Below are 27,423 nucleotides of genomic sequence, written 5' to 3'. Positions count from 1 at the left end.
CATTACATCGTTTTTAAAGCTGTGGTGTAAAGGTTAGGTATGAAAGTGTTTACACAGCTACATTGGTCCAGCTTGGACCAATGTAAGTATGTATGTGTCATACCTTTGTACAAACAACAAATTAAATTGTGGCGCAAACAATGGCTAATGCATCATGCACATAAATTAGCCTCTACCCTCCTAGATAAATGTGAAGATACACTTGTGTTGCATAGGTAGTTCATAAAATGTTCAAAAATCCCATAGAAAGGGTGTTGTATTTCAGTAGGCAGCTCCACCTGAGACCGGAACGAATCTCTGAAATTACAATACAAACAATACAAGGAGGCGCCAGCTAAGTGCAGCATCAATGGATTTATTATGATTAAAAAGCCAAATGCAATCTCACAGAAATCTAAAATGAAAGAGCTTATCTGCGGCCATGGCACATTGATTGGAAGCCGTCCACCCGGAAGAGCCTCTTTTGACAGCAAACAACATGTTGTCAGTAATGGAAACTAAATCCAATGTTCCAGAAAGTGACACAGGTAGATGTGACACTTTGCATTTTTTCAATGAATATAAAGTGTTCCCTTATTGGATGAGGTGGAAAGGCTTTGGCGGTGATGTCACAATCGCCAACTGACTCAGTTGTGCTCATAAGTTTACACATCTTGGCAGAATTTATGATTTCTTGGCCATTTTTCCGAGAATATGAATTATGACACAAAACTTTTATTACACTCATGGTTAGTGTTTGGCTGAAGCCATTTATTATCATTCAACTGGGTTTACTATTTTTAAATCATAATGACAACAGAAACTACCCAAATTACCCTAATCAAAAGTTTACATACCCTGGTGATTTTGGCCTGATAACATGCACACAAGTTGACACAAAGGGGTTTGAATGGCTATTAAAGGTAACCATTCTTATCTGTCATCTGTTTGCTTGTAATTAGTGTGTGTGTATAAAAGGTCAATGAGTTTCTGGACTTCTGACAGATCCTTGCATCTTTCATCCAGTGCTGCACTGACGTTTCTGGATTCTGAGTCATGGGGAAAGCAAAAGAATTGTCAAAGGATCTGCGGGAAAAGGTAGTTGGACTGTATAAAACAGGAAATGGATATAATAAACTATCAAAGGAATTGAGAATGCCAATCAGCAGTGTTCAAACTCTAATCAAGAAGTGAAAAATGAGGGGTTCTGTTGAAACCAAACCACGGTCTGGTAGACCAACTAAAATTTCAGCCACAACTGCCAGGAAAATTGTTCGGGATGCAAAGAAAAACCCACAAATAACTTCAGGTGAAATACAGGACTCTCTGAAAACGTGGTGTGGCTGTTTCAAGATGCACAATAAGGAGGAACTTGAAGAAAGATTGGCTGCATGGTGGAGAAGAAAGCCATTACTACGCAAATGCCACAAAGTATCCCGCTTACAATATGCCAAACAGCACAGAGACGAGCTTCAAACCTTCCAAAGTCATTTGGAGTAATGAGACCAAATTTGAGCTTTTTGGCCACAACCATAAACGCTTCATTTGGGGAGGAGTCAACAAGGCCTATAATATGAAAGGTACAACATTCCTACTTTGAAAAACGGAGGTGGGTCGCTGATGTTTTGGGGATGGGTGAGCTACAAAGGCACAGGAAATTTGGTCTGAATTGATGGCAAGATAAATGCAGTATGTTATCAAAAAATACTGGAGGAAAATTTGCATTCATCAGCCCAGAAGCTGCACATGGGAAGTACTTGGACATTCCAACATGACAATGATCCTAAACACAAGGCCAAGTCGACGACCTGTCATTGGCTACAGCAGAATAACGTGAAGGTTCTGGAGTGGCCATCTCAGTCTCCTAATATCATTGAGCCACTCAAACATTCAATTCATGCAAGACAGCCCAAGAATTTACAGGAACTGGAGGCTTTTTGCCAGAAAGAATGGGCAGCTTTACCATCTGAGTAGATAAAGAGCCTCATCCACAAATACCACAAAAGACTTCAAGCTGTCATTGATGTTAAAGGGGCAATACACGATATTAAGAACTGGGGTATGAAAACTTTTGATCAGGGTCATTTGGGTAGTTTCTGTTGTCATTATGATTTTAAAAAAGAGTAAGAACAGTTGATTGATAATAAATGGCTTCAGCCAAACACTAACCATAAGTGAAAGAGAATCTTTTGTGTTATTCATATTCTCTGAAAAATGGCCAAGAAATCATAAATTCTTCCAGGGTATGTAAACTTATGAGCACAACTGTATTTGTATAAGTAATGGGACCTGATTGAATGTTACAGCTGGGACATCTTTTCCTTCAGTAAACCCCTATGTTGATGCATGAGATAGTAATGATATAGATGTTGACAGGAGTAATCACAAGACACAATACCAAACACACCCAGAGATGTCAGACTGTGGCGATTCCTGTAGATCTTAAAGAGGAAGTAAACCCTCCTCTGCTAGTTGTACCTATAGGTACTGTAAATATCTCCTAAACATGTACCGTTTAGGAGATATTTACCTTAAATGCAGCCAGTGACATCACTGGTGCATGCGCTCTGAAGGAACTGCCGCTAATGCCGTTCCTTCAGAGCCCCGTGCCGTGACCGTCTGCTCCCGCGCGCGGGAGTGACGTAATCGCGGGTCCAGCCAATCAGATGGCCGGATGCCGCGAACCCGGAAGAAAGGTGACAGAACATGTCACTCATGGGAGAGGTGAGCGGTCGGCGCTTCGGGGCTTCGTTGTAAGGTAAGTATATCATAATGAGCTAGTATGCGACGCATACTAGCTCATTATGTGTTTGTCTTTCAGGTGTACTTTTTAAGAAAAAAACAATTCTGAGGTTTACAACCTCTTTAAAGTGACCCTGTCACCACTGGATCTTTTTTATCAAAGAAGTCACCTGTAAAACAGCGGCAGGCCATGTATTGGAAATCTGCAGCTTCTCTGCTCCCCAGCTGCTGCAAGTATTCTACATTTTGGGTGTACAAAAAAAAAAATCTCTCTCTCCCCCCCCCCCCCCCCTCTAGCCACTGTGGTTCCTTCCACCAATTCTTACATGACTATAGGATGTAGAAGCTGGTGGGAAGAGCAAGTGTGATATGTCAAGCACCGGCCATTTAACTGGCCGGGGAGCCGAGAAGTGTCAACTTTTCAATACACGGCCCATCTGAAGAAAAAGTCTATAAATGCTTTCTTTTACAGGTGACCTCTTGGCCAAACGTAGCCTTGTGGAGACAGGGTCACTTTAGAAAAACTTAGTATTAAGCTGCTTTCTTTTTCAGACTGCCCACAGTTTGTTTGGCATTAAGGCAACAGTATTGCTTTAAAGATCTCCACTAAACGTGTTTTCTCTTACGTCCTCCGACAGTCGCTGCCCACTCACAAGTCTTCACCAATGGGTATTGACCTTTTCTCCGCAGGAGTAGCTAGGCACAAGATTTGTTAATAACAAAAGCTTTTAGCATAGACACACCCCTAGGGGCTGTCCCCTTAGTCAATACCTCCCTGCACCAGCATTCCCAACTCAGTTTGATCTTGTCTAGCTTAGGAGTAGCAGGCTTTCCTGTGCTGGGGCTTCAGTCTCAGCCTTCTACCCTTTTTTTGATTTTATTTCAAGTATTTTTCTTTTCCTTACTAGCTGTTATTTTGTCAGCTTTAGTTTAGGGATCTTCGGATGAAGATGATCATGCGGAGCTGGGTCTCGGACTGGCCGCCCTGGATCCCAGGGCTGAGGGCCAGATGGATCCCCAGCCTGCCATCGAGCGTTCAGCTACGGTTCGCCCTGGCGCCATGAACGACCCATCCCTGCTCGCTGCAGGGATGCTGCCTGTGAGGTGGCTACCTCACTGGTCGCCATTCTGCGGCCTTGTGCTGCAATCCACAGCGTCCTGGCTGCGGCACTCCCTGTCGTCTTGATAGCGGTTTGTCGCTGGAGACGGCTCCCCACGCCATCCGGTACGGTAAGCACCTTCTGTGTGGGGACCCTGTCAGATCCCTGTATGGGTTAGCATGCCTTTGTGGGCTGCGAGGGGGGGGGGCCCTCCCGCTCTGCTGTGAGTTCTGTCTGGGGCAGATTGGGTGCAGACATGCTTGAGCGGCGGCCGCTGTTGCGGCCCGCCATTTTTTGCAGAAATGCTATGGACGGCCCTGTCCCTGTACAGCGCTGTGTTTTGGAGCCACTCGCCGCCATTTTGGCGGGCCGCGCTCGTTCGAGCACATGTCGGCGCCATTTTCTTGTAGCCTCTGTCCCTCAGCCGAGCGCCCATTTTTGCGGAGCCTTCATAGGCTATATCAGTCAGCCGATTATTGCATCACTTCCTCTCTCTCTGGAACAGCGATCGGTGGCAGCAGCCTGTTTGTGCTCTCTCCAGGTTTTTCCTTCATTGTCCTGTCATTCCTTGCTCAGTGTTCTCTATCCCAGCGGGATCGGTGCATACAGTAGTGTACGGTGGGCTGCGCTCGCCGTGGTGTTAAAGGGCCAGTACCTTTTTTTCCTTTCATTGCTGTGGGCATGGATTCTCAGGATAGCAAGTTTCCCCCCGCCCTGGTGGGGGACCAGGGGGCTGCTGCACCCCCCGAGGGGGCTGATCTGGCCACGGTAGTGGCGTCCTTAGTTTCTCAGATGCATGTGCTGATGGCTGAACGATCCGCAAAAAGGGCCAGGTTATCCATTTCTTCTGATTCAGAGGGCGATGTGGCTGCTGTGGCTGGCGTGCCCTTCTCAGGGTCTCGCTCATCTCTGGACCTTATGGGGTCTGAGGCGGAGGTGGAAGGGGTTGATGTTTCTCCCCCTGGCTCGCCTGAAGAGCTTGCACTCATGGATGAGCTGATTGCCTCCATTAAGGATACGTTGCACCTGGAGGAGGAGCCCACTCCTCCTGCTAGGGTGTCCTCCTTTGGGACGCAAAGAACCCGCAAATCAGCGCAGGTTTTTCCCTGCCCTGCAGAATTTCATCATACTGTTAATGAGCAGTGGCGCAATTTAAAGAAGCCCTTTACAGTGCCGAATAAGTTTAAACTGCTTTATCCGTTTGCGCCCTCCACCGACGAGCGTTGGTGTGTGGTGCCTCAGGTGGATCACGCGGTAGCCGTTTTAAACAAAGCTACTGCGGTTCCTTCTGAGGATACCCCGGTTTTCCGGGACCCTACGGACAGGAGGTTGGAGTCTCTTGCCCGTCATGCCTATATGGTTGCTGGTTCTATGCTAAAACCTATTTTTGCTTCGGTTATGGCGGCCCAGGCGGTTGCCGATTGGACGAAGGTGCTCAGGCGCACCCTGGTGGCTGATTCGGCTCCGCCTACCACGTTGGCTATGGTGGATCAAATCCATCAAGGAGTCATGTACTTGTGTGATGCGGACTTGAATTTAGCTCCTTTGGCTGCACGCCTGTCCAGCGTGGCGGTGCTGAACCGTCGTCTGATATGGCTGAAAAGTTGGTCGGTTGACCAATCTTCTCGCAAGACGTTGGCGGACTTTCCCTACGTGGGATCTCGCCTTTTTGGCGAGGCTTTGGATACTCTGATCAAAGGAGTAACGGGGGGCAAGAGTACTCTCTTACCCCAGAATCCCAAGCACAAATCTTTCCGTGGCAAACGGAACTCCTCGTTTAGGCCCTCTCAGGGGTCCTTTCGTGCCTTTCGGTCGCAATCCAAGGGCAAGCCCTTCAAAGGCCAAGGCTCCCAGAAGAAGCCGTGGGCGGGTAAGCAAAAACCCGGCTAGTCCGGTTCGACAACCCACGCCAATTCCGCCTGAAGGGGCGCCCTCACCCGTTTCTGGGGTGGGGGGGACATCTGCGCGGTTTCCTCCAACCTTGGCTGTTCCGCATTCAGGACAGATGGGTTCAGGAAATCGTTCGGTCTGGTTACATGATCGAATTTCTCTCTCGGCCAGCGGGCAGATTTTTTCCCTCAAATCTTCAGCTGTCTCCGGAGCGCTTGCAGGATCTGCACCTGGCGGTGCGGGACCTGCGGGCCCAGGGGGTGGTGGTTCCGGTGCCTCATCGGGACAGATTTCGGGGGTTTTACTCCAATCTGTTCACTGTGCCCAGAAAGGAGGGCAAGATGCGTCCGATTCTGGACTTGAAACCTCTGAACCGCTTTGTGCGGGTTCGCAAGTTCCGCATGGAATCCCTGCGCTCAGTGGTGGCTGCCCTGAGTCCGGGGGAATTCATGGCTTCCATCGATTTGAAGGATGCGTACCTGCACATCCCCATTTTCGAGGGTCACCAAAGGTACCTTCCATTCGCCATTGCGGAGGATCACTACCAATTAGTGGCGTTACCTTTCGGTCTCGCTTCGGCTCCACGGGTTTTTACCAAGGTGCTGGCGCCGGTTCTGGCCCTGTTACGAGCACAGGGCATTGCTGTCTTGGGGTATCTGGACGATCTCCTGATAAGGTCAAATGCCAGCCAGAGTCTGGTGACCGACCTGTCCACCACGGTGCAGACACTGCAAGAGTTCGGTTGGACCATAAACGTTCCGAAGTCGACTCTGTGTCCTTCGGTTCGACTTCCCTTTCTGGGGATGGTTCTGGATTCTGTTCAAGCGAGGATCTTCCTGCCGGCAGACAAGCTCCGGACACTTCGGGACGAGGTCGGGTCCCTCAGGACCAACCAATACTCGTCTCTCCGGACATGCATGAGATGTCTGGGTTTGATGGTCTCGACTTTCGAGGCGATCCCTTTTGCCCAGTTTCACACGCGGGGTCTCCAGGCGGAGATTCTTGCCGAGTGGGACGGGCGACCGCAGTCCCTGGATCTGCGGATCTCATTGAGCCAACGCACCAGAAGGGATCTTCTGTGGTGGCTCCAGTCCCCTGCGGTGTCGGGGGGCAAATCTTTTCGTCCATTGTTGTGGACGGTGATCACCACGGATGCCAGCCTGTCGGGCTGGGGTGGTGTTCTGGGCGTTCTGTCCGCCCAGGTAACTTGGTCGGAGGAGGAGTCCTCCCTTCCGATCAACATTCTGGAATTGCGAGCGATAAAGCTTTGCCTTCTGCAATGGTCGGAACGGCTTCAGGGCCGTCCGGATCGGGTTCAGACGGACAATGCCACCGTGGTGGCCTACATCAACCATCAGGGGGGCACCAGGAGTGCCCCGAGCGGCCCGGGAAGTGGCCGACATTCTGTCTTGGGCCGAGACGCACGTCCCGGCGATAACGGCAGTTCACATTCCGGGGGTGGAGAACTGGCAGGCGGATTATCTGAGTCGCCAGACTCTGGACCAGGGGGAATGGTCCCTTCACCCGGCTGTCTTCCAGATGTTGTGCGCGAAGTGGGGTTCCCCAGATGTGGACCTGTTCGCGTCTCGTCTAAACAACAAGGTGGAAAGGTTCATGACAAGGACGCGCAATCCTCGGACGGACGCCTCAGACACGTTAGTGGCGCCCTGGCATTGGTATCGTCTGATGTATGCCTTTCCACCGATTCAGCTGCTGTCCAGGCTCCTTCGCAGGTTAGCCTCGGAACTGCATACGGTGATTCTGGTGGCACCGGACTGGCCTCGCCGGTCTTGGTACGCGGACCTCGTCAATCTGGCAGTCGACGCTCCGTGGCGCCTGCCGCTTCGGAAAGACCTTCTGTCTCAAGGGCCGATATTCCATCCTGCTTTACAGTCGCTGGCTTTAACGGCCTGGCTGTTGAAGGCCAGGTCCTGAAGGATAGGGGTCTCTCCCCTGAGGTCATTCCCACTTTGATCAAGGCTAGAAAAGCCTCTTCGGGGAAGATTTACTACCGTACTTGAAAAGCATACTTTGCCTGGTGTGAGTCCAGGGGGTATTCCCCTCGCTCGTACTCGGTGTCGAGAGTGTTGGCTTTCCTCCAAACTGGAGTGGACCGGCGTTTGGCGCTGGCCACGATTAAGGGCCAGATTTCTGCGCTGGCCATTCTTTTTCAGCGCCCTGTGGCGTCAAATTCATTGGTCCGCACCTTTGTTTAGGAGGTGCGACATTTGGCCCCTCCTAGGAGGGAGCCTTTGCCTCCATGGGACTTGAACCTAGTTCTGTCCGTGTTGCAACATGCTCCCTTTGAAAAGATCAGGGAGATCTCGTTGCCTCTGTTGTCCAAAAAGGTGGCTTTTTTGGTGGCGATCACTTCGGCTCGCAGGGTGTCGGAGCTGGCGGCTTTGTCCTGCAGCTCTCCCTACTTGGTGGTTCACAAGGATAAGGTGGTCTTGCGACCTAACCAGTCCTTTCTGCCGAAAGTAATCTCGGATTTTCACCTTAATGAGGAAATTGTCTTGCCTTCGCTTTGCGCGAAGCCGAATCATCCTAAGGAGGTTGCCTTACATTCCTTGGATGTTGTCCGGGCGATCAGGATTTACCTGTCGTCCACTAAGCCTTTTCGCAAGTCGGATTCCCTCTTTGTCCTTCCTGAGGGACCTCGGAAGGGCATGGCGGCGTCGACTGCGACTTTCGTCAAATGGATTAGACAAACCATTGTGCAGGCCTATGCCTTGAAGGAGAGGGTTCCTCCCTTCCCTGTAAAAGCGCACTCTACCAGGTTGTTGAGTACGTCTTGGGCTTTCCGGCATCAGGCTTCTGTGACCCAGGTGTGTAAGGCGGCGACTTGGTCGTCCGTTCACACCTTCTCAAAGTTTTATAAGGTGGATGTTCAGGCATCGGCCGATGCCTCCTTTGGCCGTAAAGTTCTCAGTGCGGCAGTGCCTTAGGGACCCTTGTTTTTGGGTCCTTGGCTGTTGGGGTGTTTTAGCCCTGGGTTACTTGTTTTTCCTGGGTTGTTGCTCCTGTTGAGCACGTTTTCCTGTTGCCCAGTTGGTTCTCTTACTGTGTGTAAGGTTCCTTTCTCTGATGTGGGTACTGCGTTGCTTTTTTTGCGGCTGCGTCTCCCACCCCTCAGGTCTACACTGCTTTGGGACATCCCATTGGTGAAGACTTGAGTGGGCGGCGACTGTCGGAGGACGTAAGAGAAAACGGAATTTTTGTAAAATCTTACCGTAAAATTCCTTTCTCTGAGTCCTCCGACAGTCGCCGCCCCTCTTTTGGGGTTTTTGTGTACTCTTACTGCTATGCTACCAAACTGAGTTGGGAATGCTGGTGCAGGGAGGTATTGACTAAGGGGACAGCCCCTAGGGGTGTGTCTATGCTAAAAGCTTTTGTTATTAACAAATCTTGTGCCTAGCTACTCCTGCGGAGCAAAGGTCAATACCCATTGGTGAAGACTTGTGAGTGGGCGGCGACTGTCGGAGGACTCAGAGAAAGGAATTTTACGGTAAGATTTTACAAAAATTCCTTTTTTTTCATTCATTTCTTTCTGCAGATTAAAAACATGATGGTGTTTTCACAACTACCTAAAATACAGTGGGTATATAAAAAAATTACCATCCTTTAAAATATTAAAAGTTTGTTGATTTGCAACTTAAAAAGAAAAATGAACCGGTTTTGTTTTTATCCAGCTGTATTTACTCAGTGCAACCTATAACATCCAAGTTAGATATAACACCATGTCAGAATTTTTTTTTTAAAAATTAAAAAACATTCCATTGGAAAAAGGATCACCCCTTGTGTCAGTATATTGTTGGACCACCTTTTGCTATAATTACAGCCTTTAGTCTGTTGGGATATGTCTCTATCAACTTTTCACATCTAGACTGCAATATTTGCTTGCTCTTCTTTGCAGAACTGCTGGAAGTTCAGTTAAATTTGATGATGACTGTAAAGGACAATCACCCTTTTCTCCTTCAACCACTGTGGTCATTTTTGCAGTGTGCTTTGGGTCATTGTATTGTTGGAAGGTAAACCTTCTTCTCATTGACCACTTTCCGGCAGAGGGCAGCAGATTTTCCTCAAGAATTTGATGGTATTTTGCCCCATACATTGTTCTTTCTATCCTGACAAGAGTCTCACTTCCTGTTGCAGAGAAACACCCCCAAAACAGGATATTACCACCTCCATGCTTTTACTGTAGGAATGGTGTTATTTGGATGGTGAGCTGTATTGGATTTCTGCCAGACATATATTGTTTGGTGTTGAGGCCAGTTAATTAAATTTTAGTCTCTTCTGACCATAACACCATTTAGCATGTGGCTTCAGAATCTTCAAGGTGCGTTTTGGCAAAGCTCAGTCATGACTTCATGTGGCCTTTTTTGAGGAGAGTTTTTTTTTCTTGCGATCCTCCCATACAAGCCCCATTTGTGGAGAATTTGTGATATTGTTGTCACATGCACACAATGACCCCTCTTTTGTCATAAATTCCTGAAACTGGGTCAGAGTTGCTGTAGGCCTCTTGGAAGCCTCTCTGACCAGTTTCCTCCTGGATCCTTCATTTAGTTTGGAGTGACATTATGGTCCAGGGAGGGTCTGTGTTGTACCAAATACCTTCCATTTCTCAATAATAGACGTATCTGTGCTTCTAGGCATTGATAAAATCTTTGCATTTTTTTGTTATCCATCTTCTGACTTGTGCCTGTCCACAACTTTATCCCAGGGAGATCTTTTGACAGTGCCTTGCCACCCATAGTTGGTTGTTTGGTTCAGTTGCACTATCAGGAACTGAAATGCTCCAGGAAAGCTCTTTTAATGCTGAGCTAATCAAAATGACCTAAGCTGACCACAGTTGAAAGTCAAATGGCTTTTTTGAAGATGGTGATCCTTTTTCCAACTCAGTGATTGCTTTTTTTTTTTTTCCTGATTGTTGATGCTCTTATCGTTCACTTGGATGTTATAAGTTGCACTAATAAGTAAATACAGCTGGATAAAACAAAAACTGTGTCTGTCCTAATTTCAGGCTGCAAATCATTAATATGGGATTATTTTAAAGGAGGGTGATTCTTTTCTATACCCACTGTATATGCCGACATTGAAGTCTTACCTATTATTTGTAGCAAAGTTCCTAGAATACAAAGGGGATGTTCTCTAACCTGCTCCTGCATAAGTTGTGCTGGCAATTATGTAGAGGAAGAGGTGGGCACAGACGCAAAATTTGTGAATAAGTTGGTTAGTGAAAAGCTACCTATTTATTTTTAATTAATCTTTTACTTTTTTTTTTTTTCTTTAAAGGCGTTGTAAAGTCAGGTTTTTTCTTATTCTGTGCATTAAGAAAAAAAGCCTTCTGTGTCTAGCAGCCTCCCCAGCACCCCCTAATACTTACCTGAGCATCATCTATGTCCAGCGATGTCCAGCGATGTCCACGAGTCTCTCAGCCGTCCAGGCAGTCTCTGTCCTGATTGGCTGAGACACAGCTGCGGTCCCATTGGCTCCCATGACTGTCAATCAAAGTCAGTTAGCCAATTCAGGTCTCTGCTATATATATATATATATATATATATATATATATATATATATATATATGTGTGTGTGTTTGGGTGTTCCAAGTAATTTTCTAGCAAAAAAAAAAAATGATTTTAACTTGTAAACAACAAGTGTCAGAAAAAGGCCCGGTCCAGAAGTGATTAATATGTTTATATTGAAAGAAATGGCATTGTAAAAAGAATAACAGTGCTCATTAGCAGTAGCCAGGCCCCTATCAGTGAATGAATGCCAGATCCACAATGGGTGTGGAGGTTGCCAACAAAGAAAACCCTTGTCTGACATACCCGGTGGAAACCCCAGGTTGCTCAATATTGGAGTTAGTGGCCCTGGGCCAGGAAAATTAAATTTTAATATATCGGAAAATAATCTTTTTATAACACAATCCTGCTTTTTTATTTAACCACTAAAAGACTAGAAGGTTTTACCCCCTTAATTACCAGGCCTTTTTTTTGCCAAACGGCACTGCGTTACTTAACTGACAATTGCGTGGTCATGCGACACTGTACCAAAATAAAAAAATTGATGTCCTTTTTTTCCCATAAATAGAGTTTTTTTTTTTGTGGTTTTCAATCACCTCTGCGTTTATTTTTTGCACTATAAACAAACAATTCTGAAAAGAAAACAATATTATTTTCTGCTGGAAAACTTTCCCAATAAATAAAATGACACAATCAAGCTTTTTCATCAATTTAGGCCAATATGTATTCTGCTACATATTTTTGGTTATCTTGTCTACATACTATGGGATAGATTTATGTCATTTTTATTTTTTTAATTTTATTTTACGAGTAATGGCAGCGATCAGTGATTTTTAGTGGGACTGCGACATTGCGGTGGACAGATCGGTCCCTTAAAGCGGAGTTCCGCCCCCCCCCCCCCCTCCAAAAATTAAAAGTCAGCAGCTACACATACTGTGGCTACTGCGTTTTAATACTAGGACACTTACCCGTCCTGGAGTCCAGCGATGTCGGCACCACAGCCGATGTTTCCATCGGCTGTCGGGTGCTGCCGCCGCCATTGCCGGTAGGGGAACCCGGCAGTGTAGCCTTGCGACTTCACGGGCGGGTCCCTACTGCGCATGCGGGAAGCACACCGCATTCCGATTGGCTCGGCGGCAGGGGGTAGGAGGAGGGGACCTAACTTCGCTGTGGTGCCGTTTCCCGGAAGTGGGGAAGGGTACCTGTCAAAAACAGGTACCCGTCCCCCCCCCCCCCTCTTCTTCTGAAAGGTGCCAAATGTGGCACCAGAGATGGGGGGGGGAGCAAATGAGCGGAAGTTCCACATTTGGGTGGATCTCCGCTTTAGCTGACATTTTTGGGGGGGCAAAGTGACATTACTACAGTAATCAGTGCTAAAAATATGCACTGTTACTATACTAATGACACTGGCAGGGAAGGGGTTACCACCAGGGGTGATCAAAGGGTTAAATGTGTGCTTAGGGGATGCTTTCTAACTGTGTGGGGGTTGTATTCACTGGATGAACACAGAGGAACACAGGATTCCTGTGTTCATAACTGACAGAATAGCCGTTATGTCTCCATGGGGAGCGATCGCCTCTAGCCAATCGGCGCATGTGCGTGCACTCCCCCACTATCTGCTATGCAAAGCGACATACAGGTACCTTGTTTCGCGTAACAGAGCCGACCTGCCGCACTATAACCATGGCAGCTGGTGGACAAGTGGTAAAACAGCATTTGCTTATATTTCATGGGTTTTGTGTGTTAAATGTTCTCTGTTCCATTACTAAATAACTGGATGGTAAAACACCCCTTCCTGAAAATACTTCTTCTTGCCTGCAGCCAACCTTTTCCTGTTGATCTCGTCCATTCTGGGAGCACGGACAGCTGGCTCCCACACTCAGTTTGTTCAGTGGTTTATGGAGGAGTGCGTGGAGAGCCTTGAGCCAGGAGGGAAAGGCGGGATCCTGCAGTTTATGCCTTTTAGCATGGTGAGTGATGGAGACCCTTCTATAAACATTTACTGATAAGATAAAAGCTGTGTGCAATGCGCTGTTCTCACTGGCCTGCAGTTCTCAGTGTTCTACCATGTTGTAAATCTAATCTTGAGGCTTTGTGTATTAACCGATTGCCTACTGGGCACTTTCACCCCCTTCCTGCCGAGGCCAATTTTCAGCTTTCAGCGCTGTCACACTTTAAATGACAATTGCGCGATCATGCAACACTGTACCCATATGAAATATTTATCTTTTTTTTCACACAAATAGAGCTTTATTTTGGTGCTATTTAATCACCACTGGGTTTTTTACTTTTTGCTAAACAAACAAAAAAAAGACAAAAAATTATAAGAAAAAAAAAATAATTTTCATAGTTATAAGATTTTGCAAACAGGTAATTTTTCTCCTTTACTGATGTGTGCTGATGGGCACTGATGAGGTGGCACTGATGAAGCAGCACTGATAGGTGGCACTGATGAGGCGGTACTGGTGGGCACTGATAGGTGGCACTGATGAACACAGATGAGGCAGCACTAATAGGTAGCACTAATGGGCATGGATAGGCAGCACCGATGAGCACTGGCAGGCAGCACTGATGGGCAATAGGTCACACTGATGAGGTGGCACTGATGAAGCAGCACTGATGAGGCGGTACTGGTGCGCACTGCTAGGTGGCACTGATGAACACAGATGAGGCAGCACTAATAGGTGGCACTAATGGGCATGGATAGGCAGCACTGATGAGCACTGGCAGGCAGCACTGATAGGCAATAGGTCACACTGATGAGGTGGCACTGATAGGTGGCACTGATGAAGCAGCACTGACGAGGCGGTACTGGTGCGCACTGATAAGTGGCACTGATGAACACAGATGAGGCAGCACTAATAGGTGGCACTAATGGGCATGGATAGGCAGCACTGATGAGCACTGGCAGTCAGCACTGATGGGCAATAGGTCACACTGATGAGGTGGCACTGATAGGTGGCACTGATGAAGCAGCACTGATGAGGCGGTACTGGTGCGCACTGATAAGTGGCACTGATGAACACAGATGAGGCAGCACTAATAGGTGGCACTAATGGGCATGGATAGGCAGAACTGATGAGCACTGGCAGTCAGCACTGATGGGCAATAGGTCACACTGATGAGGAGGCACTGATGGACAATGATTGGCAGCATTGTCAAGAAATTTCTTTGTGTGTTTGTTGGGTATATATATATATATATAGGGGAGGAGATCAACTAGAAAAGTGTGCCAGTGGAGGGTATCACCTCTATAGTAAATCTATTGCAACAAAAGGTAGATAGTGGGATTTTAGCAGATTACCGATTCTTTAGGACCTCTTCAATGTACATGATTACAAAAGTAGGTTCTTTTTCCTGAAGATTTCAGTTTATACATTTGTACATGCATCTTATAACTAGTATATAAATTAGTAAAAATCGGCGCTAATTCATATTCCAAAAGGCAATTCACATGATCCTAATATAAAACTGGTGTGCCTTTTTAGGATCATGTGAATTGCCTTTTGGAATATGAATTAGCGCCGATTTTTATAAATGTATATAGTATTACTTTACAGTGGGGACACTGAATAGAATTGGCTGCTTTTTCTGATTGTATTGGATTTTAGTTGTCTCATTTGTCAACACTGCTGATTTGCACATTGATACTTTTGCACATTCTTAACCACTTGCCGACCGCCGCACGCCGATCTACGTCGGCAGTCAGCCCCTCACAGGCAAAGTGACGTAGGGCTACGTCACTAGCTTGTGAGGGTCTAGGGAGCGAGCGCGCGCCGCCGGAGGCGCGCTCCCGCGTGGTCACGGACCCCCCCGCGCGTGTGACCGGCGGACCCGATGTCCGCCGGCCACTCTGCGATCGGCGGAGGAGAGGGAGAAAGTCAGGCAGCTTGTGTAAACAAGCTGCCTGTCATTCTCCCCTCTGTATGAGAGCTGATCATATGGATCTACTATGTAGATCCGTTGATCACTCTACATACAGCTGAAGCCACAGCCAATCACAGTAAGAATCACGCCCCTAGGGACACACACAGCCCCTCCCTCTCAAATAAAGTTAACCCCTTCACTACCAGTGTATTTTTACAGTAACAGTGCATATATATAGCACTGATTACTGTAGAAATGTCACTGGTAACCCCAAAAGTGTCAAAAATGTCAGTCAAGGGTCCGATCTGTCCGCCACAATGTCGCAGTACCGCAAAAAAAATCGCAGATCGCCGCCATTATGCGTTAAAAAAAAAACAACAAAAATGACAAAAATCTTTCCCTTAGTCAGTAAACGCAATAACTTTTGCGCAAACCAATCAAAATACGCTTTTTGCGATTTTTTTTACCAAACATATGTAGCATAAAGCAAATTGGCCGAAAATGTTAAAAAATTTTGATTTTTACATTTTTTTGGGGGGGAATTTCATAATAAAAAAAAGTGAAAAATATTGCTATTTTTGCAAAATTGACGCTCTTTTTTTGTTTATAGCGCGTGATCAAAAAATCGCACAGGTGATCAAATACCGCCAAAAGAAAGCTCTGTTTGTGGGAAAAAAAGGACGCCAAATTGGTTTAGGTACAGCGTCGCACGACCGCGCAATTGTCCGTTAAAGTCACGCAGTGCCGAATCGCAAAATACCCCCTGGTCGTTTAGCAGCCAAATCCTCCGGGGCTTAAGTGGTTAAACCATTTAGTGGTTCTTGAGTCAGACCCCTTTCCGGTTAGCGCATTGGTCCCTGTTTTTTTATCCATCTTGTAACTAGACCACTCCATATACAGAGATGTACTGGTGGAATATCCAGTGAGGAATAGTCTCACTGGCCCATGGGAGAAAGATGATCCCAATAGTAGAGCTCTTTATACAGAAAGATCCCAGAGTTTGAGGAGCAAGTTCCTCCACCCTAAACTTGCTCGTCCATGTCTTTATGCACCTTGTTTGTGCACTGGTGTGCAGTCATGTTTTTTTTTTTTTTTTTTTTTTTTTTTCTTTGAACCAGATGGACTTCTGTCTTTTTTCAACTTGACTAACTATGTTGGAACAGGAAGGGCCATTCCTAAACTGTCCCTACAAAGTTGGGAGCATGAAATTGCCCAAAATGTCTTAAGAGTTCCCTTCACTGGAACTAAGGGGCCAAGCCCAACCCCTGAAAAACAACCCCACACCATAATACCCCCTCCACCAAATGGTTTGGACCAGTGCACAAAGCAAGGTCCATAAAGACATGGATGAGTGAGTTTGGGGTGGAGGAACTTGATTGTCCTACACAGAGTCCTGACTTCAACCCAATAGAACACCTTTGGCATGAATTAAAGCGGAGACTACAAGCCAGGCCTTCTCGTCCCACATCAGTGCCTGACCTCACAAATGCGCTTCTGGAAGAATGGTCAAACATTCCCATACACACTTCTAAACCTTGTGGACAGCCTTCCCAGAAGAGTTGAAGCTGTTATAGCTGCAAAAGGTGGGCCAACTCAATATTGGGTTGACATGGGGATGCCATTAAAGTTCATGTGGCAGATGTCCCAACAATGTTGACAATATAGTGTGTGTGTGTGTGTGTGTATATATATATACACACACCTAACCCTCCCCACTATACAAAATTAGAAAAATGTATTATTAAATGACACAGTTGATTATAAAATGAACATGTTTTCTTATTTCATTTTGGTTTATCTTCTCTCTTTAAAGGTTTCCGAGTTGGTTAAAGTCTCCACCTTATCAAGCCCTAAAATTGTGCTGGCCATCACAGACCTGACACTCCCTCTTGGAAGAAGAGTAGCTGCCAAAGCTCTGACCGCTCTTTGACACTTCTGTCTAATGAACATTTTCTCTGTTATGAGGACTGCCTAATACAGGCTCGACCAGCAGACGTGTCAGCCATTTTTTATATGTTTATTTAATGTGGCCATGGGCCTCTGATTGTAAGAACTGTGCTCCAATGTTCATTGATCGTAATTGTAAAAAAAAATGACGGGTACAGTATGAATTCTATCCAGGATTTCTGGGATTTTTTTATTGTTTTGGAGGATAACACTTGTTTGATGTAGTTGTCATTTTTGGTATGTTCTTCACCGACAACTTATTGTTTTTAATAGATCCAAAGCCAATAGATGTAGACACCGCTCCAAGTTGGTCCATATAACTATTGCCCCTGCTTCCTCATAAACAGGTGCTCATCGCATCCATGAAATGTAATGTCCGCATCGCATCCATGAAATGTAGAAAAGACGAGGTAGATGACCGCACACTACTAAATGGGAAATCCAGCAACTTTACTGAAAAAAGTGCCTGTCTCTGAGGCTGTAATGTTTTTATATATTGACTCCAATAAAGTTGCTGGATTTTCCATTTAATAGTGTGCAGTCATCTACCTCGTCTTGGTATTTTTTTTTTAAAGTGGAGTTCCAGCCTGTAAAAAAAAAATAAATAAAAAAAAAATTAAAATTTAAAGTCAGCAGCTACAAATACTGTAACTGCTGAATTTTAACCCCTTCCGCCCCGGAAGGTTTTACCCCCTTAATGACCAGGCCGTTTTTTGCGATACAGCACTGTTATTTTAATTGAAAATTGCGCGCTTGTGCGACACTGTACACAAAATTGATATCCTTTTTTTTTTTCCCCCACAAATAGAGCTTTCTTTTGGTGGTATTTGATCACCTCTGTGGTTTTTATTTTTTGCACTATAAACAAAAAAAAAAATAGCGACAATTTTGAAAAAAAAAACAAACAATATTTTTTTCTTTCTGCTTTAAAATAGATCCAAAAAAAAAAAAAGTAAAAGCTCAAATTTCTTCATCAATTTTAAGCCGTTGATTGACATCCCTGTTAGCCAATCACAGCGCGATCGCGCCTCTGCCGGTGCGATGTCACCATCTGGTGGCTATTGTACAAATCGATGTACAGGTACGTGATTTTGCGCAATAGATCCGACCTGTCGCAGTAAATGTATGGTAGGCGGTTGGCAAGTGCTTAATATAAAGCCACTGTCCAGGAATCTCGCGATGTTGGCACCCCTAGCCAATTCGTCAATTGGCTTTGGGCGCAGGCGCCGGCATCTTCACTATGGGGAGATTCAAACTTTCTAATTGTCCTCTTTACCGTTATCATTGAAACTGACAGTAAAAGAAAATGCCACATTTTGTGTTGTCTCCAGACAGGAATATAGAGGAAATCCCTGCAGATGAAAAAATGCCTATAGTTCTTATTAACTTATAATACCCCCTCCACATATAAAATAAGCTGGTGCTTACATTGTTTGCACTTTTCTGAAAATTCCAAAACTGGTATGTAATATCAAGTAGGGGGCTGGGGAGTTAAAAGTGTGACTAAACCCACATCATAAAAAAAAAAGAAAAAAAATCAATAAATTGTATATTACATGCTGTTCATACTTTCTCAGTCACTATGAGATTTGTTTTCTGTATTCTGCAAAAAAAAACACTGGTTGATTTTGATCCTGCTGCTCTCCATCTTTTGCTCATGTCCCCAATTCAGCTAGGGATTTTTAAGCTGTAGTGGCAACTCTGCACATGCTCAGTTTTCAGTGAGTTATACTGAGCATTTCCTCCGTATCACATCTGAGCAGTCCATGTGACTATAGAGTCACACATGTGGGCAGATACACAGTTGTAAATGACAGCCCACTCCCTCCATCATCCTCCATGCCCACTAACCAGCTACATACAATGAGGGCGGGATTTTACGTGTAGATTCATGGAAGCTTCACCTCCTTATTTTAAGACACAGGCTGGGGGGACGTAACAGTGGCAGGCAGAAGTTAGCCCACACCATGTTATTTTCACAAATGAATTGATTTGATTTCAGATATATATTTGTACGGCAGTTTAAAACCATTTATTGATATTATTTATTTATTTTTACTCTGTATTCCAAAGGCTGTTTTTTTTTTTTTTTTTAACATGTGACCAGCAGCGGAGGACTAGAAGCTCATCCTGCTTATTTTTCCAATATAAATGAAACTGTGTGTTTAGTATCACTTTAATGTTTACCATAATTAACCCTGTGGTGTACTGTACTGGCAGATCTCATTATCAATTGTAAACTAGATTTCAGCACTGTCTGTCTTAACTATGGGTTAAAGATCTAAGAGCTTGGGCTCTATATTCTTTGTTAATACTTTGTCAATGGGAACAGAATGAGTGTCTTCTCTTTTTTTTTTTAAATTTGTTCAGAGTAGTCCGTCTGTGGCCTTTTCCATATTTTTAGGTAAGCTATGCGAATGGAATTACCTAACAAACATAGTGGGGGGGGGGGTTAAATTTCACTGCAGACATGAAGTCTCACAGGTTCAGTCTTTGCCCTGGCCCCCCACAATCCTTTTTTTTTTCCACGCCTAAGTAAAGATTATATCCCCTGCCCTGCCTCCTCCCCTCCCACAGTCTCCTGGGGCATGTCAAGTGTCCCAGAAGGCTGTAGGATTATTCACAAAGAGCCGTGGGAAGCCAGCTGTAGTTCCTCAGGAAGCCACAGCTGCCTTCCATATCCAAGATGGAAATGCTGGAGACCCACAGTGGTAAGAAAAGTCAGCTAGTCAGCTGTGGAAAGACATTACTGGAACATAACAGATGATTAAGGATTTGAAGCTGCTGACATTTAAAAACAAACTGGAGTTCCTCTTTAAGTAGAAAATGTAATCAGTAGAGAGATATGAGGCGGCTACTACTAATAGGCAACTATCCAAAATCGAAACCTGTTTTGTATGGACTGACCCTTTAAGAGATATTGAATAGGCTGCTGTGGGTTACTGTAGTTTTCATATCCTTAAAGCGGTTGTAAACCCTATAAAAAAACCTGCAAGACAAAGGCATAATGAGCTAGTATGCATCGCATACTAGCCCATTATGTGTAACTTACCTTAAAACGAAGTCCCGACACGGACCCCCGGACATCGCTGCGGGCGCTGCCATTAACTCTCGTCGTCTCTTCCGGGTTCGGCGGCTCCGGCGCGCTGATTGGCCGAAAGAGACGGCTCCTGCGCGATGATTGGCCGGAGCCGCAAAGACGTCACTCCCGCGCATGCGCGCGGTAGTGATTTTTCCGGCAAGCTCCCGGCAACTTAATTGAAGGTCCCCCCGGACCTTCAGAGCGCATGCGCCGCTCGCGCGAGTGGCTGCATGCACTGTTAATATCTCCTAAACCGTGCCGGTTTAGGAGATATTATTTGTACCTACAGGTAAGCCTTATTATAGGCTTACCTGTAGGTAAAAGTGTCAAAAAGCGGGATACTACCGCTTTAATGGACTTTGCACATATTGACTCAATGGACATTTGCATGTGTATTGGTACCTACCGTGTTTCCCCAAAAATAAGCCTGGATCTTATATTAATTTTGGCACCAAAAGACAAAGTAGGGCTTTTTTTTGTGGTAGGTCTTATCTATAATGTGCTGTTTTCTCTCCCTCCCTTCCTTCCTGTCAGGAATCCCCTGTGTGAACCTAGTTTAGTGTTTCTAAAATCCTAGAACCAACTTTCAGTGTTTTGTATAATGTCCAGTGCGTGTTTCTGTAATAGAATAGTGTGAAATACCTTCGGTAGCTGATCTCTCGCTCTGCTGTCCTCCCCCTCTCATAGCTGTCAGAGGGGGATCTGTGCAGTGTTCAGCGTGGGTCACAGAAGCACAGAGTATTAGATTAGAATTGTGTGAAATACCTTCATTACAGAGCAGCTGGATGCTCAGCTGATTTCCCGCTGCTCTCCTTCTCTTCTCCCCTGCTGACAGCTGAGGGTCACGGAAGCACCAAGCGGCGCTGTAACTAAGGTATTTCACACAATTCTAATAGAATACTCTGCGCTTCTGTGACCCGCTCTGAAAACTGCAGAGGGAAGGGCCTGAGATCCCTCTCTGACAGCGAAGGACAGCAGTGCAGGAGATCAGCCGAGCGGCACTGTGCCGAAGGTATTGCACACTATTCTATTACAGAAACACACACTGGACATTATAAACAAAAAAAAAGTGAATTCTAGGATTTTAGAAACACTAAACTGGGGCTTATTTTCGGGGTAGGGCTTATATTGCAGCCCTCCCCGAAAATAACAGTGGGTCTTATTTTCGGGGAAACACGGTATGCTTTTGATCTATTATACAGGGTTCGTACGGTCCTGGAAATCCTGGGAAAGTCATGGAAAATTTGTAAACCCCACTAGGTTTTGGATTTGGAAAAGTCATGGAATATGAGTCAGAACTCGCCACTGTGGAGGAGCGGGGAGCGGATGTTTAATTATTTTATTGCTTAATTATTTTATTCCACATATTTAATTTGGTGTAAGCGTCTATGTCCTTCTGGGTCCGCGGTTTGCCTTACTGTCACTGGCCAGCAGCAGCCGAGGAGATGAACCAGTCAGGCAGCAGGGAGGGCCGGCCGTGGTTTGCCCCGAGACTGTGACTGGCCAGCAGCTGGGAGATTACAACCAATCACGCAGCGGAAGCGCATAGTCACTGGAGGGCGGGCCGGCCGCATGAACGTGATGATGGGGGGGTGCAGTAACCAAAACAGTTACCGCCCCCTTCCGCATCATCACGTTCATCCGGCCTTCCGCGTCATCGCGTTCATCCAGCCGGCTGGCCCGCCCTCCAGTGACTATGCGCCTCCGCTGCGTGATTGGTTGTAATCTCCCGGCTGCTGCTGCTGGCCAGTCACAGTCTCAGGGCAAACCGCGGCCGGCCCTCCCCACTGCCTGATTGTTGCATCTCCTCGGCTGCTGCTGGCCAGTGACAGTAAGGGCAAACTGCGGACCCGGAAGAACACCTACCAGTCCTATACGCTTACACCAATGTAAAATATAAGTCAATAAAATTATTAAGCATCCAATCCAATGAGTGGCGTCTCTCTGTTAACTCTTTTCTGCCTGTTTGTGGGACTTTAGGTTCGGCCTAAGAGTAGTAAGCGCCGCATTTTGTGTATTTAACTGTGCCATCCATATCACAGTGTCCAGGTGCACCTTCATGACTGCCTGAACTTCTTTATTCCGGCAAGCAGGAGCACCCATTTAATGTTCTTTCTCCAAGAGTAAGTGCCGCATTTGTGCATCAGATCTGTGCCATCCATACCAGTCCGCCTGCGCCTCATGACTGTGGCTTGGGCCTAAAAGAGTAAGTGCTGCATTTTGTGCATCTGACTGTCTGCGCCATCCATACCAGTCCGCCAGCACCTCCATCATGACTGCCTGAACTGATGCTATATCTCCAAGCAGGAGCGGCCATTAATCTTTCTCCAATTACAGTATATTGGTCAAATTACAACTGGGGTAACACAGTTTCAGCTAAAGTTAGTGTGTTCACAGTGTTCTAGCAATGCCAGCGAAATGCAGCTTTAAAAATGTATGGCTTCATGACGAAAAGTATGAGAGTTGGCTGGAGAAAGATCAGGACCCGGGATGTGCTAAATGTACAACGTGTCGTAAAACGTTTGACATTTCGAACATGGGAGAGGCAGCGCTGTCTAGCCACGCTAAAGGTGCAAAGCACCAGTCTGCAGCTGCGTGTTTGACAGCTTCCAATTCGATCGCTGGCTTTTTCACCCGTGCGCCTTAAGTGACACTGACTCACAGCTGCGGCAGCGGTGCTTCCATCTCATCCACTGTAAAACAAGGGACCATTTTTGGCGCTTTTCCACTGCATGGAACCGTACCGGTTCAGCACCCTTTTGTGCTTTTCCACTGCTGGTACCGCATGGTATAGGGTCGGAACGGTTCGGTACGGTACGGTATAGGTTTGCTTTTCCACTGCATGGAACCGAACGGTACGGTACGGTACGGTACGGCCCTGAAAAAACAGTACCTACTCGATTGTGGTTCCAACAGGTACCAAACTGGTACCATATCCCACAATCCTTTGCATGCAGTCACTACTAGCCACTGATTGGTCAGAGAATCCCACCCACCCCGTTGTTATCCCACCCACTTAACTTTAGTACTGCTTTAGTGGAAAAGCAAACCTATACCGTACCGTACCGAACCGTTCCGACCCTATACCATGCGGTACCAGCAGTGGAAAAGCAAACCAGGCCAAGCAGGGCCGAGTAGAGCCGAGCCGGTACTAGCCGGTACTTGCAGTGGAAAAGTGCCATTTGAGTCACGCTGTATCCAGAAATGAAACCCTAACTGCAGAGGTACTATACACTACAAAGCTTGTCATTTATTTTAGTAAAAATATGCTAGGTGTGACATGGATTTTCTTCTTATTTAACATGTATACAGGTCCCTCTCAAAAAATTAGCATATTGTGATAAAGTTCATTTTCTCTTACGTCCTCCGACAGTCGCCGCCTCTTCATATTCGTCACATATGGGGTATTAGACTTTGCTCCGAAGGAGTAGCTAGGCAACAGAATATGTTAACAATAAAGCTTTAACATATCCCACCCTCAAGGGGTGGTCCCCTCAGTCAATACCCTCCTACTTCCTGCAACCATATCTCAGTTTTAATGTCTAGCTTGTCAGGAGTGGCTGGCTCTCTCTGTGCTGGGACTTTTTGTCCCAGACTCTTTCTTCTTTTTAATATTTTGTTTGAGTTTTCTCTCTACCTTTACTTAGCTGTTATTTTTGTCAGCATTAGTTAGTTCTTCGGACGAAGAGGATCATGCGGGTCTCGGGCTGATCCCCCTGGTCGCAGGTCGTGGGTCAGTGGCTTCCCAGTCTGCCATCGAGCGTTCAGCCAGGTAACGCTCCTGGCATAGTGAACGACCCATCCCTGTTCGGTGCAGGGATGATTGGTGAGGTGGCTACCTCACCGGACGCTGTGCGGTTTCTTAACCGCCATTGTGTGCGTCTTGAATTGCGACTCTCCCTGCCTCATGTGCAGTGGCTTGTTCGCCTGTGCGGGTTCCCCACGCCATGTGAGGTAAGTGTATCTATGTGGGGACCTGTCTGTCTGGGGGGGGTCTCAGTCTGGGACTGTGTAACCTGCCTTTGAATCACACTGCTTGTCTCCCTATCTCTCGGCTGCATGCTGTGGGCTGCAAGGGGGGGGGGAGCTGTATGACACTGAGTGTGTCAGACTGGGCTGTGTGAGGAGCTGTGTGCTGTGGGGCATGTTTTTAATGGCATGTTGGGGCATATACAGCGATCGCTGCGGCGATCTAACATGTATCCATATAATGGGATGAAATTGTGTGTGTTTTTATGCACTGTGGAGCGGCGATTTCGGCGCCAAACGACGCCATTTTACCGGCGCCCGCTCCGGCCGCATGGTTTACATGCACGGCGGCCATTTTCTTGTGGCCTCCATAGGCTTACATAGAGCGCCCTGGCAGCATCACTTCCTCTTTCCTGGAAGCACCGATCGAGGCAGCAGCAGCAGCGGAGTCTCCTCAGGTTTTATCCTTCTATTCCTGTGTTCCATTGCCTGTATTCAGTCTGTATATTCCCTGTGGGGGTCTCATTGTGCCTGAGTGTGGTGCGGTGGGCTGCGCTTGCCGCGCTTGCTGAAAGGGGGCAGTTAACCCTTGGTTGTCTGGCATACAGGGGCAATGGATTCTCAGGAGGGCAAGTTTCCCACAGTATTGGTGGAAAGCCAGGGGACCGCTGTTTCCCCCCCAGGGGGGGATTTAGCCTCTATTGTGGCTGGCCTTGCTGCCCAGGTGCAAATGCTAGTGGCTGCTCAATCTACTAAACGGCCCAGAGTTGCTCTGTCCTCTGATTCTGAGGGTGAAGGTGATGGGGCTGTTCTGGCAGGGACCCCCCTATCGGGGTCCCGCTCCTCTCTTGATCTGGTGGGGTCTGAGGTAGAGGCTGAAGTTGAGGGGGTTGATAATTCTCCCCCTGGCTCGCCTGAAGAGCTTGCAATCATGGATGAGTTGATTGCTTCCATTAAGCAGACGCTGCGTTTGCAGGACGAGGTGTGTCCCCCAGCTGCCTTGGCGGCTTATGGGACGCAGAGAAAACGCAGGACGCCGCAGGTTTTTCCCTGCAATGCTGATTTTCAGCGCGCTGTTAAGGACCAATGGCGCGATCTGCGCAAGCCTTTTGCGGTTCCAAGTAAATTTAAGCTGCGTTATCCTTTCTCGCCTGCCACTGATGAACGGTGGTGTGTGCCTCCGCCAGTGGATCATGCAATTGCGGTTTTGAACAAAGCCACTGCGATCCCTGCAGAGGGATCCCCTGTTTTCCGTGATGCCACGGATAGGAGACTGGAGTCTCTTGCCCGTCATACTTATTCTGTTACGGGTTCTATGCTTAAGGCTCTGTTTGCTTCTCTCATGGCGGCCCAGGCGATCGCAAGTTGGACGCAGATGCTTAGGCACGTCCTAGTGGCCGATTCGGCCTCGGCGGCGACCCTGGATATGGTGGATCAGATCCACCAGGGTGTCATGTATCTGTGTGATGCGGACCTGGACCTGATTCCGTTGGCTGCACGTGTGCACAGCGTGGCGGTGTTGTCTCGCCGCCTGGTTTGGTTGAAATGTTGGTCGGTGGACCAATCTTCACGTAAAACCTTAGCCAATCTGCCTTATGATGGGTCTCGCCTTTTTGGGGAGTCCCTGGATGTGTTGATTAAGGGGATTACCGGGGGTAAGAGCACTCTCTTGCCCCATTTCCCCAAGGCTAAGGGGGCTTCTGGGAAGAAGCATGCGAGTTTTCGGCCCCCTCAGGGGTCCTTTCGTGCCTTTCGGCCGCACTACAAGGGCAAACCGTTCAAGGGCCAAGGCTCTCAGAAGAAGCCCTGGTCTGGGAAACAGAAGTCCGGTCAATCCGGACCTGCGGCCCATAACAGTTCGGCCTGAAGGGGCGCCCTCACCCAGTTTTGGGGTGGGGGGACGCTTGCTCGGTTTTCTTCAGCCCTGGTTGGCCCGTGTACGGGACAGATGGGTTCTGGAAATCGTTCGATCTGGTTACAAGATCGAGTTTCTCTCTCGGCCGGAGAGCAGATTTTTTCCCTCAAATCTACAACTGTCTCCAGAGCGCCTGCGGGATCTGCACCTGGCGGTGCGGGACCTGAGGGCTCAGGGAGTGGTGGTTCCGGTGCCTCATCGGGACAGATTTCGGGGGTTTTATTCCAATCTGTTCACCGTGCCCAGGAAGGAGGGCAAGGTTCGTCCGATTCTGGACTTGAAAGCTCTGAACCGCTCTGTGCGGGTTCGCAAGTTCCGCATGGAATCCCTGCGCTCGGTGGTGGCTGCCCTGGTTCCGGGGGAATTCATGGCCTCCATCGATTTGAAGGATGCGTACCTTCACATCCCCATATTCGAGGGTCATCAGAGGTACCTTCGATTTGCCATTGCGGAGGATCACTACCAGTTTGTGGCGTTGCCCTTTGGGCTCGCCTCGGCTCCGCGGGTCTTCACCAAGGTGCTTGCACCGGTTCTGGCATTATTGAGAGCCCAGGGCATTTCTGTCCTGGGGTATCTGGACGACATTCTGGTTCGGTCTGCGACCAGACAGGGTCTGGAGAAGGACCTGTCTGTCACAATGCAAACTCTGCAGGAGTTTGGTTGGACGATAAATGTTCCAAAGTCGACACTGAGTCCGTCGGTTCGTCTCCCCTATCTGGGAATGATACTGGACTCGGTGCAGGCGAAGGTCTTCCTGCCGGAAGACAAACTCAGGACTCTTCAGGAGGAAGTCAGGTCCCTCAGGGACGTTCCACACTCGTCTCTGCGGACGTGTATGAGATGTCTGGGATTGATGGTCTCGGCCTTCGAGGCGATTCCTTTCGCGCAGTTTCACACGCGGGGTCCCCAAGCGGAGATCCTGTCCAGGTGGGACGGGCGGCCTCAATCTCTGGATCTTCAGATCTCGTTGAGTCATCGCACCAGGGAAAACCTTCTGTGGTGGCTCCAGTCCCCGTTGGTGTCCGGGGGCAAGTCGTTTCGTCCGATCTCGTGGACGATAATCACCACGGATGCCAGCCTGTCGGGCTGGGGTGGTGTTCTGGGCGTTCTGTCCGCCCAGGGGACCTGGTCGGAGGGGGAGTCTTCCCTCCCGATCAACATTCTGGACTTGCGTGCGATAAGGCTCTGTCTTCATCGCTGGACGGACCGGCTGCTGGGCTGCCCGGTTCGGGTGCAGACGGACAATGCCACGGCGGTGGCCTACATCAACCACCAAGGGGGCACCAGGAGTGCCCGAGCGGCTCGAGAAGTGGCCGACATTCTGTCTTGGGCCGAGACTCATGTCCCGGCGATAACGGCGGTTCACATTCCGGGAGTGGAGAACTGGCAGGCGGACTATCTGAGTCG

General features: G+C 47.5%; 1 protein-coding gene across 1 annotated transcript in view; it reads left to right on the top strand.

Annotated features, from left to right (window-relative positions):
- MED24 (mediator complex subunit 24) overlaps positions 1–17,206 on the top strand; it is a 217,865-nt gene extending 200,659 nt beyond the window's left edge. Inside the window, exons 25-26 of the mRNA XM_082271510.1 lie at positions 13,058–13,206; positions 16,917–17,206. Of these exons, the coding sequence (XP_082127636.1) occupies positions 13,058–13,206; positions 16,917–17,033 (266 nt within the window). The 3' untranslated portion in view covers positions 17,034–17,206. The remainder of the gene's footprint in view (positions 1–13,057; positions 13,207–16,916) is intronic.
- Positions 17,207–27,423: the final 10,217 nt, after the last annotated feature.

Source organism: Pelophylax lessonae, assembly GCF_965119305.1.
Source record: "Pelophylax lessonae genome assembly, chromosome: 11".
Taxonomy (NCBI): domain Eukaryota; kingdom Metazoa; phylum Chordata; class Amphibia; order Anura; family Ranidae; genus Pelophylax; species Pelophylax lessonae.
The sequence above is the reverse complement of the archived record's forward strand: the minus strand, read 5'-3'. Positions and strand labels throughout refer to the sequence as shown.